At 39.7% G+C, this 15,086-nt stretch overlaps 1 protein-coding gene across 1 annotated transcript in view; it reads right to left on the bottom strand.

Moving 5' to 3' along the window:
* The window catches only part of RRN3 (RRN3 RNA polymerase I transcription factor homolog (S. cerevisiae)), a 27,235-nt gene that overhangs the window by 7,771 nt on the left and 4,378 nt on the right, over positions 1–15,086 (bottom strand). Inside the window, 10 exon segments of the mRNA XM_006894526.1 lie at positions 3–94; positions 1,410–1,548; positions 2,225–2,317; positions 4,243–4,341; positions 6,896–6,965; positions 7,533–7,596; positions 8,695–8,754; positions 9,139–9,268; positions 9,365–9,454; positions 13,525–13,581. Of these exon segments, the coding sequence (XP_006894588.1) occupies positions 3–94; positions 1,410–1,548; positions 2,225–2,317; positions 4,243–4,341; positions 6,896–6,965; positions 7,533–7,596; positions 8,695–8,754; positions 9,139–9,268; positions 9,365–9,454; positions 13,525–13,581 (894 nt within the window).

The raw sequence follows: 15,086 nt of genomic DNA, 5'->3' as shown, positions 1-15,086 counted from the left end.
ACATGGCAGGAGGCATGGGTGGATAACAAGAGCTTGTCAAAGATGGTGATCAGATCTCGATATAAATCCTTTGTTTTGTTGATATCAACCTTACCTACGAAGAAAATTTGACATTTCAGTCTCATAAATACAATTTCCATACTCTTTTTCCATATTTCCATATTGCTTCAGTTTGCCAGAAGAGTTAAAAAAAGGGCACAAGAGCACTTTGCAAAAAAGTCAGACTGCCTCATCTCAAATCCCCCTCGGACTGCTGGATTTGACCACCCGACTTTTCATTGAGTTAGCAGCTCAATGCTTGGTCCACTGTGTCACCAGGGATCTTTAAGGAAAAAAGTGTCTCCGTCAGGTCCCACCAGGTCTGGTCAGCTCCAAATCACAGCAATCCTGGGTTCAGCAAGACTCTGCCCAATCCTGCCAACAGTAGGCATTAAACAAAGATTTTTAAAATTGCCTCTTTCACGTCACACAGATTTTTCTTTATTATTTCCAATAATCCTCTTGTGCTGGCAAGAGAGCAGGTCTCTACTTTGACACATCGTGTGGGGCTTACATATGATCAATATCCATGGGGTTGCAGGCCAAAAATTTGCTAAAAGTTATTTATTAAAGGTACACGCACATATGAAATGTTATCTATAATGTAACCCTGTGGGGTCCGCATCACAAACAAACAAACAAAAATAAAGGGCAGAAGGAAAAAATAAAGACACTAAGTCTACATGACGGAAATCTACTCAAATCAGTAATAATCGTTTTTTTTAGGGGAAAAGTGAACTATATGAAAACAATGTAACAGCTGAAAAAGTATGAAGTATGCATAGTGTGACCCCACAAGATACCAAAAGGAAAAAAAACCATAAGTATAAGCAGTGTCAATGGAAAAGGATGGACAATCTCCTCCTGTGCAATTAACTGCCTCGGAGAACCTGCTGGGGGTTCAGGTATGGATCGGTTCCGATTTGATGGCACACAACAACACAGGCAGTATCAACACCTGGCACCAGAGTGGATGAGGTGGATACTCTGAAGTCCATATATTAACACCAAGCTGGTGAACCAATGACTACTGTGTGATTCTGAAATGCCTTGGGCAACTTGACTGTCCTCTGAACCATGCCTACCACAAACAAAATGTCTTATATGTAATTTTCTGGAAAAATATTCTGAAAAAGGATCAAGGGCTTTTTAAAAAGATAAAAATGAGCCTAAATCCCAGCCCTACCATTTTCAAGGCATGTGACACCGGGCAGTAACTTGACCTCGCTGAATCTTTTCTTTACACACAAAACACGGATTTCTATGAGATTTTTATAGTCCTAGAGATAATGTATGCAAAATGCCCAGGGCAGAGCCAGTGCGATGTAGGTGTTCAACACTCAGTAACTGTTATCATTAGAGACCATTACCATCAACGTAGCAGACATCCTTAATGTAGGACAAAAGTAAAGACAGTAGGATGTCCAGGCGTTCCGCCACCGGATGGACCATGCAGTCTAATTGTGCAGGATCAGTCTTGGCTTCATTTTTAGTTTCTTCATCTTCATCCTTTAAAGAGAAGGGAAAAACTGACATGAAAATACAGAAAACATCAACCCTTTTCCAGATGAGAGCTCACGCTCTACCAGGGATGAGGAGTTTTCAAACAAAAAGCACAGATTCGGTGCCTCAGCCTCAGATTCCCATCGAAAAGATGCAAGCAGACCTGGCAGTGGGGAGATCCCACTGGAACCACCGCCCCTTTACCAACACAGGACACCCAGGCCCCAGTGGCTCTTATTAAATGACTTGGGCAGCTTCCCTTCCCATCTTTCTCAGGTCCTGTGTCCCAAAACCAGGAGAATCCTGCACTCTCCTGTGAGTCCTGGTATTCCTTCCAGTGACCTTAATAGAAGAGACCACCTGAGGTAGAGAAGTGCTCCTTTAAGGCACACACTGTGTGAAACACAAAATTAAAACAACCGTCTACGACTCCATGGGAGGAAAAAGAACAAAACCAAAACTATCAAAACTCCAAACTCAAGTTCAAGGCCTTGGAAATAAACCAACTACGCTACACAGTAAGTAGTAACAACAGTAAATTGTGCACTGAGAACATTTTCTCAATTTTCACAATTTCTAAGCGATTTTAATTGCCCTAACAAGATGAGGAATCATTTGCTGTCTCTTCCCACGCCCTGGTATTAGGAACCGTGTTCATTTCCTCCACTAACAAAATGCTGACCATATTAAACAATCCTTCTGTGGCGTCTGTGACGTCATGAGTTTGAGCTGCTGCTTCCTCAGTATCTTCAATATCTTGCCGGGGTGCATTCACCTACAGATCAACAAGAACGAATTAAAGGTGTTTAAAACACATCTGTTATTTTGGGACTGGAAATTCATCTAATATACATACTTTAAAGGTGTTAGGTAATACCATAAAACAACAGTTATAGTGAAAAATCTATACATTTATCTGAGCCACTAAAAAAACTAGGATATTATAGATCAAGCCCTTCTTACTATTTTATATAAAATAAACATGAGTTATAAAGTATTCTAAATAAAAAAGAACAAATCCAATACAACATTTCACCTCTTAATTTGTACCAAATATAAATATGTATACTCACATATGAATATCTCAGGTCAACTGACAGAAAAAGTATGAAATGCAAATTTCATTTTTTTAAGATTTTAATTTGGTGCAATAATTAATATATACCTTGCTTATACATTTCACAAATCATGTCTTTTGGCTATTGAATACGTGACTTTCTTTCTAAACATAAAGTCCCTTTCTAAACAAATATGCCCTTTAAGTAAACACCAGAGAAAAGACTTTATAACTAGATCGTGTAGGCAGTTGCCCAGAGATGTTAGCTCCAAGTTAGCACTGAGCCAGTATATCTAATTACCCCTCTCCAAGGCTTAATTCTTCATTATCTTCCTTCTTCCCAAGCATCAATATTTTTTCCCATCACCAAGACTTATCTCCCCAATTCTAAAAAATGTCTCTTTCATCCCTACTCCATCCCCTCTGTCCATCACAAAACCCCCTACGGTCTGTAACAACCTGCATTTCTTAACCATCCATATGCTCCTGAAATGCAGCTGATATTCTATTGAGGTTGCTCTTGAGAAGTCAACAAAGATCATTTTCCAGTAGACAAATCCAAAGACCTTTGTGTTTCTCAAATCCCTTAAAAATGTAAGGAACGTGAGAGGCTGACGATTCTTCCAGATCCTCCCTCCGCATCTATCTCTTCGATCCTTCCTGTCCCCTTATGCTAACAGGCATTACTCCACAGGCCTGGCCTCAGTTCCTTGCACGCACCTACAATCACTCAGTGAGGATTCTCTGTTTAGCCCTCCACCCCAGGCAGCAACCCAGCCTGGCCAAAAGGAAAATGCAACCTTTTTAAATTCTCTCCCTTGATTTTCCCTATCACTGTTGATGAAGGCACCATGCCTGACGGGTTCCTTTCCCTTAGCCCTCACTCTCTCACTTCTATCCCGGGCTCAAGGACAATTTCACTCTCCCTCTAGTCTCACTACAATCCACCAGGTAACTTTTCATTCTCACCCTACTGATTTCAAATCTTGGGGCTCGAAAGGGTTTACTAGTTGACAATTATGATTTGCTTTTTAAAAACACCAAACATCAGGAAGGTGTGAAAATCTCAATTCAACATCACTCCTCTAAATATGTCCCCAAGTACTTGGTTCCTCTCCTAACAAGAAATGTTTTACCCACGGTGTTTACCACAAATATTTCTTTTTTATATTATTTCCTACTTAACCTTTATTAATAATGTGATGTGACCACAATTTTTTAAAGTCTAGGCTAGTTTTCCAAACTTTATTCTGAAATAATTTTATTATTCCTATATAATCTTTTACAAAAGGGCACAAACATTTGCACTTCACCCTTTTCTTTCAAGAAGTTTGATGTTTTCTCTTCAGACTTTGACTTTTGTCACCAAAGTCAGGTCGGAGTTGAATACTGCCCACCCAAATATTCTTTTAAATAAATGTGCACATTTAAAATCTATTCAATGCCTATCCCTTATCATGAGAGATGGAATGGTGCATAACTCCCCAGAACACAGTTCAAGAATCAGCAAGGAAAGACATGAGTCTTTAAATGATGGGAGCGTGGATTCTTTCTCATCGTTATTGTTGCTTCGTGCACTGTGATGATGACATGCATAGTCAACAAATGAAAATTAAGGAGAAAAAAATGTGTTCTATACTTACATCCAACTTGAGTAGCTTTTCAACAATAAGCTCAAGAATCTCTTTCCTCAAGGTTGGGAAATAGACACTAATCCTCAGTAAGTTATGAACATAACACTCCTAAAATATCAAATATAAAGAGATCAAGGTTGTCAGAGAGTATTCTACAGATAGTAAGCAAACCATCCATTAATACAGTCTTCAAGTATCTAAATAAGAAAACAGACAACCAAGTGATGAAGCACTCTGAACCCACAAGCGGCTTCAGGAAGAACACCCAGGAGCAGCCTGCTGCTGTGAAGACTGCACCCTTGTAACCCTACGGGGCAGCTCTCAGTCTAATTAATATGGCTGCTACGGGTCTGAAATCTCTTAACAGTAATGGGTTCATTTTGGGGTTTTTTTCCCCCTTCAGCAAAGCAGTAACAATGTGCATCTCAACAGTGTACATAAACAAAATCTAAAGATCCAAATCTATCTGGCATGGGCACTTTGTATTGCAATTCTAAGCAAAAGATGAGTCATTCAAACTCATCAGCTGCTTCTTGGGAGAAAGATGGACAGTCTTGTAGTCTTCATGATTATAGCCAGCCTCGTCGATTCTACCTTTCTACCTGGGAGCTGCTGGGCAATCTCCTCCCATACAACTTACAGCTTCTAAAACCCACTGAAGGGTCAGCTATGAGTTGGTTCCAACTCTACAGCAATGAACTTGAGCAGGTTATAAGTGAGCCCTGATGGCAGTGGTTAATGCACTCGGTTAACTAAAAGGTTGGTTTCCACTCACTTGTAGCTCCTGAAGGGAAAGATAAGGCAATGAGCCTGTGTGAAGATTTACAGCCTCTGCGGCAGTTCTACTCTGATATGGAATCAACTCAAAGGTAGTTTATGTCATTGTTGTTATGTACCATCAAGTTGGTACTGACTCATAGCTGTCCCTCCAGTAGGTTGTCAGAGGCTGTAAATCTCATGGAAAACTGTCCATCTTTCTCCTGAGGAGTCTTCGGTGGATTTAAATCACTAGAAGAGGTACCGTCTTTGCACTGGCAAGAAAATTCCCTTCAGATTGGGCCACCAGAGCCCCCTTGCATGTAAAAGCATAACTGTGCCAAAGGAGGCAGGTTAGTCCTTCCTTTCCAATCTGGATGCCTTTTTTTTTTTTTCTAATTGCCCTACAGACTATCCCCAGTGGCAAGAACATACATCCTTTTTTTCTCTTTTTACGTTTTATTCCCAATCTAAGTGGAGAAATGGTCAGTCTTTCACCATTAACTCTGTTATATCAAGTCGCTGCTGTTGAGGTGGACCAGACTCCCCACTGGGTTTGTAAGGCTGTAAGAACCATGGGAGGAGACCACTCTCCCTTCTCCCTCAGAGCAGATGGTGGATTCAAACTGTCAGAGGCATAGCCTTTTGGAGAGCAGCACATCTCCCTCTGGATGATGCCACATGAGCCCCCTAGTACATTATTGGCTTTCACTTTTTCCTAGATGCGCCCTGTCAGGTTGAGAAAGCTCCCTTCTGAGTGGTTGAGTCAAGAAAAGGTATTAGAGCTGGTCAAATGCTTTTGCCCCATGTACTGAGAAGCTCATTTCTTGTACTTTACTCAGCTGATTTGGTGTACTACAATAACTAATTTTCAATGTTAAAGCAACCTTCCTTTTCTAGGATAAATTCCACATGGTCATGGTTTGAAGTTAATTTTAAATATTACTATATTAATTTCCCTACTAGTCTGATGAGATTTTGTTGTTGTTTCTATACAAGTACAATGATTTGGAATATTACACTTCAAGTTGCCTATCACAAAAAATACTAAATGTCAATGTCTTATTAATATATCTTATTTTAAAAATTTGGAATTTAGGAGTGGCATCCACTTCCTAAATAACATGCCTCCAGAAACCCTACAAACATCAATAAATGTTGATAGAGGGGCTTCAAGCCTTTTGTTCATAGGGTCGCTATAAGTTGTGCTCAACTTGAAGGCAATCAACAACTACTACTTAAAAAATAAATGTAAACTTAGGAAGTCAAGCATACAGATAATTTAAATACTGTATAATAACTTAGGTAGACTTCCTCTAGAGAAAACTACTTCATGTCCAAATAAGGGCAGCTTCTATTTAATATGGTATGAACCATTACCTGCTAGTAATTCTTATTTATTCAAGCATTCATTAACCACTGCTATCAACTCCAACTCACAACAATCCCACAGAATAGGGCAGAGCTATTCCCTTAAAAGTTTCTGAGGCTGTACATCTCTTAGAAACAGACAGCCTCATCTTTTCCTTCTGAGCGACTGATTTAAAAAAAACAATCTTTAAGTTAGCACTTTAAGCCTCCAGAAATGGACTCTGCTCTTGATTGCACAGAGAACTAAAAAAAGCAGCAGGAATCCCCTATCAGTCTAAAAAAGGCATTTGGGCCAAATTCCTGGTATTGGGTTTTAAAGTCTGAAGGATAAAAAAAAAACCCAAAAATTAAAAAAAAAATAAATAAAGTCTGAAGGATAAAACAATTAAACCCAATGTGAATGAAGGATAATGTGAGATACACAAACTTGGTAGGCAAACTATTATAAAACAAAAATGCAAAGAAAACCATATCATTTAAAACAAAATCACACAACGCAATTTTTCAATTATTTTTCCCGTGAAATATTTCTTACCAGCGTTCTCTCTGATTTTCGAACAAACGGAAATTTTTCCACCAGTATTGGCATAAGAAACCAGGGTGTCCTGTGAGAAATCAATCAAGATTAATGTATACATTCAAAGGAGGCATTTCCATCTAAGATCAAATACAGATAGGGACAGAAAGCAAAGGGGAACTTTTAGTTCAGAGTGGTTCCCTTTTTTTGGTGACAAAATCTGGGACTGAGTCAAGGAGGTTGGTTCTTAAATGCAAAGCTTCATTAAAGAAAAACGTCTATGAGTCAAAGCAAAAATGTTCTCAAAGTTATATATAAGACATTTAGTAACTTTAATACCAAAAATTAAAGGAGAAACCTTTTTTCCTATATTAGCTTTAGCTTTGAATTTAAACATTTTCCACTACACCAATATTAATGTAAGGATATATATTTATATAAATAATGCTGAATACTACGTAAAAGATTGGGACAAAGCTTGCACACCAAGTTTTCAAAAAGAAGTTATAGACAAAATGATGACGCATCAATGGGATACCACAAAACATGCACGAAATGAATTCTGACATTATCAGCATTTTATAATTTAAGTGACTAGAAAATTTTCTTGAGAATTAACAGCATAATTAAAAATAAGTAACAAAAGTATACTCACGATGGGACATATCTCACTATTATCTGCAAGGCTCTGTGACATGTGTCAAAGGTGGCAGGAAGATCTGTAAGGAAAAAAGCAAAATGTGAGCCTCAAAAACAAAATGTAAAGTTGAAAAATTATTTATGTGAAACTAAAAATGCCTGTTACCAAGTAAAAAAAATTTTTTTATTTAAAATAAAAAAATGCCTGTTACCTATAAGATTAGCTCAGTATTTTTTCTGTAACCAACAGTAAATTGACTAATTATATCAGTAACTAATTTAGCATAACTATTATATATTAAGTGCAAAATAAAACAAAAGTTATTATCAAGTTAAAAGTACATGAGTCAAAAATTAACAAGCAATAATATTCCGAGTAGAAGTTCTAGTAGTGGCACAAATCAAGTTACAGAGGGAAGGTGGTTCTTACAATAAAAGGCCTATAGACTAGCACTTTGTCTATTATAGTGTACAGGTTAGGAACCATTTAAGAATAATAAAAAAAAAATCAGCAAAAAAAAAAGTTATCACCAAAGGTGACCCTTTAGGGGAGCTCTTGTGGCCTAGTGGCAAGAAGCTGAGCTGCAATCTTGAAGGCGCACAGTTCGAATCCACTAGATGCTCTGCTGGAGAGGGGGCCTTCTGTGCCAGTCAGATCCGACTCATAAGTACACAAAAAGGTGGGGGGATGGTGACCCTTTACTAGTTTACTCATTAGAATGGTGGCTGAGTGGGTAAGAGGTTTTGCTGCCAAATTCATCAGTGGTTCCATGGGTTCTCCCACTGGCAATAGCCTCCCATGCAATGTGCCTGCCAGAAGGTCCTCTAAAAAACTCACTGGAAGGCAAGCTCTGGTGGTCTAGTGGCAAGAAGCTGCAACTGCAATCTCAGAGATACACAGTTCGAATCCACCAGATGCTCTGCTGGAGAAGGAGGAACAATCTCCTCCTGTACCAGTCAGATCTGATTTGACAGTACACACAAAAAATAATGAAATAAAATAAATTTAAAAAAAAACAACACAAAAAACAAAAAAAGAAACTCACTGGATGACCAGCTATGATGAGTCAGTTCCAACCTAACATCACTGAGTTCAGTTATCAGAACAGATTCGAATTGCCACCATTATAATTCAGTACGACACAGGAAACACCCTTTTCCCTTTTCTTTAAACTTACTATCATCTTCATCATCAGAATCTGAAACATCCACATCACCTTCCTTGAAGATCACTCGGGCTTGGGAGAAAAAAAAGAAATTATTCTTCTAATACTGACCTAAGCAATGAAGAATTATATGAAAAGTTGGCTTATACAACTGACTACATATTGAATTTATAATCAGGGGGGAAGTATGTTACAGCTTTTAAACAGTTAACAATCTCAATATGAATTCTAATACTTTGTCAAAAGTTCACTAAAGCTAACTATAACTCACAAAATTCACAGCAACAAACGAAAGCAGGCATCACCAGAGAGGCTAACAATACTGGGAGGAGATTACAGGCCAGAAGCTCCTGTCATTCTTGACATTCTACATGGCAGCTCAATCTCAAAATTACAGGGGAAGGCTGTACCTTAACTGAGACATTTTTTTATAAATCAAATAATAACACTACTTACAAGGTACAAAATGAGAAGCGATCATGCTGAGACATGGTCGAAGAAAGACTGTCTGTGCTGATACAAGATTACTGAGAAAAGCCAAGTATTCTTCCACCACGTTCTGACTTCGGTTCAACCACTGCAGTCTCTGTATTTGGGAGGGAGCAGGATAACGGATATGTTTTACTGATTCAATATATACCGTTTAAAGAAACTAGACCCTGCAACTAGATGGCGTACTTACCAACAGAATACTGACAATCTGCTCAAAGTCCTTCGTCAAATACATGACGGAAGAGCGGAATTCCAGCAGCCAGTTAATGAGCTGGTCATCCTAAGGGGAACAAAGAAAAGTACTCTCAAAATCACCAAACTATAAAACCACCAAAAGAAAAAGTACAACTTTACATCAATTGCCTGTAAATAAATGTTAAAGAAACTATGTCATTTTGATAGTTTCTGATACACAGCAGAAAAAAAGAACTAATGAATTGTAGCCTTTCAAGTCTGTAATCACTTTTCCCCCCTCTTCAAAAAAGCAAAAGCAGGTGAATTAAGTTCCTTTATGGGGTCTTTTTGCCTTGGTTCTTTTCTTTTCACCTAGGCCCAGAAAAATTATCTTACTTGTTGTGCCCTCGTTTTCTACCTGATCTGTTACTTCATCCAGCTTAACCCTTGGGTACAATGGAGACAATTTATGAAAAAAGCTCTCACTTCCACAGAGTCAGATCTGATTCTCCAGTGACTTTTCAGAGGCTACAAATTTCAAGGGAGGAGATTGTCAATCTTTCTCCCACGGAACAGCTGGTGGACTTGAACAGTCTGCCTCTGGCTGGCAGCCCAAGTCCTTATCCACTAGGCCACCAGAGCTCCCTGGGCTTGCTATTGCTTATCTAAGCTGGGGCTATAGTTTGTCTGAGATTGGTCTATATTATGCACTTTACAGTGATTGGTCAGTTAACTATGCAAACTTAAGTGACTTTGTGGTCCTTGGAGGAGACTGGTCAATGCACAGTCCTGGGGGAGGGCAGTTTCTTACAAATCATATGGGTGTCTGCTGCAGGTATTTCTGAGGTAACAGAGAAACAAGAAGCATAAGCAGCAAGGACTCCTAAAAGAGCTGGAACAATGAAGACAGCAAGGAGCCTTGAAGAGCCCTGAGGCAGAGCAGAAAGCTGCAGCTGGGGGGAGCTACTAGAGAACTGAGGGGAAAGGTCAACATCTAACAACAAGAAACATAACTTTTCTTTTTTTTTAGGGGGCATTGTGTACCATTCTAATCAAATCCCACCGGGCGCAGGAGATTGCCCCTCCTTCTCCAGTGGAACATATGGTGGATTTGAACAGCATGCCTTCAGGACTGCAGCGCTGCTTCTTGGCACTACGCTACCAGAGCTCCCTTTAAACATAACCTTTAAAAACCTAATTTATAGCTCTCTTTCAAGAGAAATCAGATATTTAACCAAACATATTTTGGTTGTTAGAAATACAGACGATTTTTAATTCAGCACATTTCTAACAGATTAGCAATTTAGTCACTATGTTAAGGGAGCTCTGGTGGCACAGTAGTAAGAAGCTGGGCTGCAATCCCAAAGGCACAAGGTTTGAATCCACCAGCTGCTCTGTAGGAGAAAGATGGGCAATGTCCTCAAGTGCCATTTAATGCGCCTGAAAACTTCCTAGAGTGTCTAGCTATGCATCTGTTCTAACAGTACACAACAACAAATGGTATGTTACCTGTAATTACATAAAATACAAACTTTACTACTATCTGTTCAATTCATAACTGAATACATACATAATAGATGTGCACCATGGTGTCACTTCTTTCAAAGTTCAACTGTGATTAAACACTACACATTATTGAGTTCAGATACAGACAACATAATGTATTCTACTTGTGCTACTACTTCCTCGAGTCCCAATGGTAAATCCTTGTGGCATCACAAAAAAATAGGTAATCCAAACAGGGAACCGGCCAATAAAGATGAAAGCAAAACAGAGGTATGAAAACAAAAAAACGCAACAATGAATTTTTTTTAAAGAAAAAAAAAGGGGAACTGTGGGGGCAGGGAGGAAAATGTGTAACAATGAATGAAAAGTCAACTTTTCTGTAAACTTTCATTAAAATCACAATGTAAAAAAAGGAAAAGAAATTAAAAGTGAAATAAAGAACAAGGCTGCAAGTGAAATCTGAATGGAACGTAGATAAAGAAATAGCACACTGCAGAATGTCTCCATTGTCACTGAAGCAAATTCCCAACCAGAGGCACAGAACCTGGATATAAAGGACCTGGATCTAGAACCTATTCTTTCCAGATCTGGGCCGTGAGAGGAGAGACTCAGAACTGACTCAATGAGAACCGAGCAATGAGAATGGACGGCCAAGTGCCTGTCTATTGCTTGTCAGAAAGTTGAATCAGAAAGGTTCATTTCTGCTCTTCTTGTTGTATACCTTAGAGTCAGAACTGACTCATAGCTGACCCTCCAGTGGCCTTTCAGAGGCCGTTAATCACTCAGAAGGAGACTGCCCATTCTTCTCTCACAGGGCAGCTGGTGGCCTCGAACCACCTGATGTTGGGATTCCAACGCAGCTTCTTGGCACCAGGCCACCAGGTTCCCTTGAAAAGTGACTTAATTGCCAGAGTTAATTAAGGGTCAAGGTTTCATCAGTTCCATCAGTCTCTGACAGACCCAGTAAAGCTAGTCTATTTTTTTTTAAATATTATTTTGAGTTTGTTTCCCATTTTTCTCCCGCTCCATCAAGGACCTTCTACTTGTGATCCCTCCCTTTCAATCCTCTCCAGAAAGATCAGCAGTGGTGGCTGGGTACCAGCTAGTTCTTCTGGTCTCTGGATCATGGAGCATGAAGGTTCTTTGGACTAATGTTGTTGTTCATTGACCTCAAGTTGAGCACAACTCATAGCGACCCTATGACCTAAAGGCCTGAAGCCTTTCTATAACTATCGTCATTTATCAGAGTTTCAGAGGCTTGTTGTTTAGGAAGTGGATGCGACTCCTGCTGCTTCCAACTGGACTAATAGTATTTGCTTTTTTCCCTTTTTTCTTCATTCCTCTTTGCTCTGATCTGGTGGTGGAGCCCAAAGGGCACTGCACTACTAACTGAGAGGTGGCAGCTTCAAATCCATCAGCAGCACAGAGGAAAAAAGATGGGCAATCTCCTCCCTTGTGATTTACACCCTCCCAAAACCTACGGGAAGTCAATTCTGACTTGAGAGCACTGAGGGGTTTTTAATGTGTTTTTTTCTTATTGGACCCAACTGGCACAGGAGGAGATTGCCCTTCCTTCTCCAGCAGAGCATCTGGTGGATTCAAACCAAGACCCTTTGGGACTGCAGCAGAGCTCCTTGCTCCTAGGCCACCACAGCTCCCAAGAGCAATGAGTTTTGAGGGTTTTTTCACTCCAGGTGAAGAAGAGAATCATAGCTGCACCTCACGTGCTCACTCACAGGCTTTCAAGACTCCAGACAACATTCACCAAAGAACACTCTATTTGTAGGCTACGTTCTAATATTTCCAGTTACTGTGGTCCATAACTATGGTCCTGAACTTGCAGGACAAGAGACTAATTCCTTCCAAGTGTGTGTTTATAGCTGTTGTTGTAGTTATGTGCCATCGAGTTACCTGTAATCCACGGCGACCCTGTGTACAGCAGCTCTGAAGCCTGCTCTGTCCTGAACCAGTTCCAACACACTTACCCCTCTGCCCTAGTTACTGTATCAGTCCCTTTCATTTGGAGTCTTCCTTTCCTGTGCTGTCCCTCCACCCTTCCAAGCATGATGTCCTTCTCCAAGGATCACTCTCCTGGCCACGTGCCCAAAGTATGTCAGATGGAGCTTCAAAATCCTAGCCTCCAAGGAGAAGCTTGGCTTCACCCTCTCCTTAACAGATGTATTTGTTTTCTTGGCAGTCCATGGTATGTTCAAGACTCTTCGCCAGCTAAGGGGTTAATTTTTCCTTTTGCTCTCTCTACTATATACATGGATGAATATATAGCACATATAGACACATGCTTATAAATACTGTTTGTCATGTTCTTATGATCATGATTGTGGTTTTATTCACACTACTGGCATTTTGAACCAGAAAATTATGTGCTGTGCGAGGCTTTCTCTGCGATGCAGATGGTCAGCAGCATCCCTAGCCTCTACCCATCCACGCGATGCCATGAGTCCTCCTCTCTCCTAGTGGGGCACCAAGTATCTACAGGAACCACATGGCCCCTGTAGGGCAAACCTATCCCCCTGTCTGAGAGTCACAGGATAAAAAGGGTTTCATTAAATAAGTGAGCTCTAGAAGAGGAAATAGAATAATAAAAGTTCAAAGGACTGTCTACACAAAGTGGCAACAGCACTGCTAATGACCAGATATAAAACGAATTACCTTTATGTCTGGATCTAACAGCTGGTTCTTCAACAACTCAAAGTCGTTTGTTTCACCCTTGATAAAGAGAAGAAAACTGAGGTTATGTTTGCTTTGGTTTCCTATTAAAGACCAACAGCGGGCCTCCTAATGGTATCTTCCCATCTTCCGAAATTACAAAAGGGATTGTGTAACTTTCACACATCAATTGAGGGTTTTAAAACCGTGACTACAAAAATTTTAAAACTCATTTTAATGGAGCCAGACAGCTTGGAAGAGAAAAAGACAACCAAAGAGACATTAATATTTAGTCCTATTATTTGCATACTGACATTTAAATTTGCTAGTTCTTTGCAATTCTCAAAATAAAAAATCTCAAAACAAGAGTACCAAAATTATCTAATTAAGGTGGAAATAAACTAAAACATTATGAGTTCCTACACACGTGTCACTATGCATATATTGTTATTAGTTACCATCGATCGGGAAATGACTCATAGTGAGTTTTCAGAGGCAATAAATCACATGGAAGGAGACTGCTCATCTTTCTTCCTCAGAGCAGCTAATGGATTTGAACCCTGTGCCTTTGGGTTGCCAGCACAACTCATTACCACAGTTCCCTATCTACATGAGAGTGCATGTGTATATGCACCAAAATATAATATTATCTATGCAAATCATAGTAATTTGCATTTCCCCTCTATTGCAAAGCTATTCCAATTAAATTTAAAAACAAAGTAAAAAAACACAAATTCTATTAGCAAAGGGAGCTCTGGTGGACTAGTGGCAAGAAGCTGCACTGCAATCCTGAAGGCGTGCAGTTCGAATACCCCAGATGCTCCTCTGGAAAAGGACAGGCAGTCTCCTCCTGTGCCAATCAGGTCTGACTCGACGATAAAGAAGTAAAAAAAATGCTATTAACAATTTATTGTTTCCAAATAATTCTTAAATAATTCCTTAGCAAAATAAAATAGCTTCATCGAACATTAGGGGCTAACCCCAAAAGCAGCACATCTCACTTAGCTATTTCAAATCTACCAGCAGATCCTCAGGGAAAAGATGGATGGACATTCTTCTCCAGTGGGATTTACAGCCTCGGAATCCCAGAGGAGGATCAGCTATGAGTCGGCTATAACTCAGATGCCAGTGAGTCACTGACTGCTCTTGAGCAGAAAAGTGATGGCTGGATTCTTACCAAGGCCCTCAGTTCATTCATGTCTTTGCTGAGAATCAGCATTTCTAAACATACAGAACCAGAAGCCTGATTTTTAAGACGCTCACCAACGGATTCTTATAAAAAACTAACTCCACACCATGTTAATTGCAGCTTTGTTCACAATAGGAAGGAGTTGGAAACAACCTAAGTGCCCATCAACAAACGAATGGACAGAGAAGCTGTGGAAGACTACGCTGCATTGAAAAACAAGGAACTCATGAAATATTATTCAAAATGGGTGACCCTGGAGGACATTATGCTGAGTGAACTATCTCAGTCACAAAAGGACAAATACTGCATGATGCCACTGTTGTAAAACAGGACTGACATCAGGGTTGGGGGAAGACAGAAAAATGAGTTCAATAAT

The sequence above is a fragment of the Elephantulus edwardii genome, unplaced genomic scaffold (assembly GCF_000299155.1).
Source record: "Elephantulus edwardii isolate Elephantulus edwardi_28Jun2011 unplaced genomic scaffold, EleEdw1.0 scaffold00145, whole genome shotgun sequence".
Taxonomy (NCBI): Eukaryota; Metazoa; Chordata; class Mammalia; order Macroscelidea; family Macroscelididae; genus Elephantulus; species Elephantulus edwardii.
This window is presented reverse-complemented; position numbering and strand designations above follow the sequence as displayed.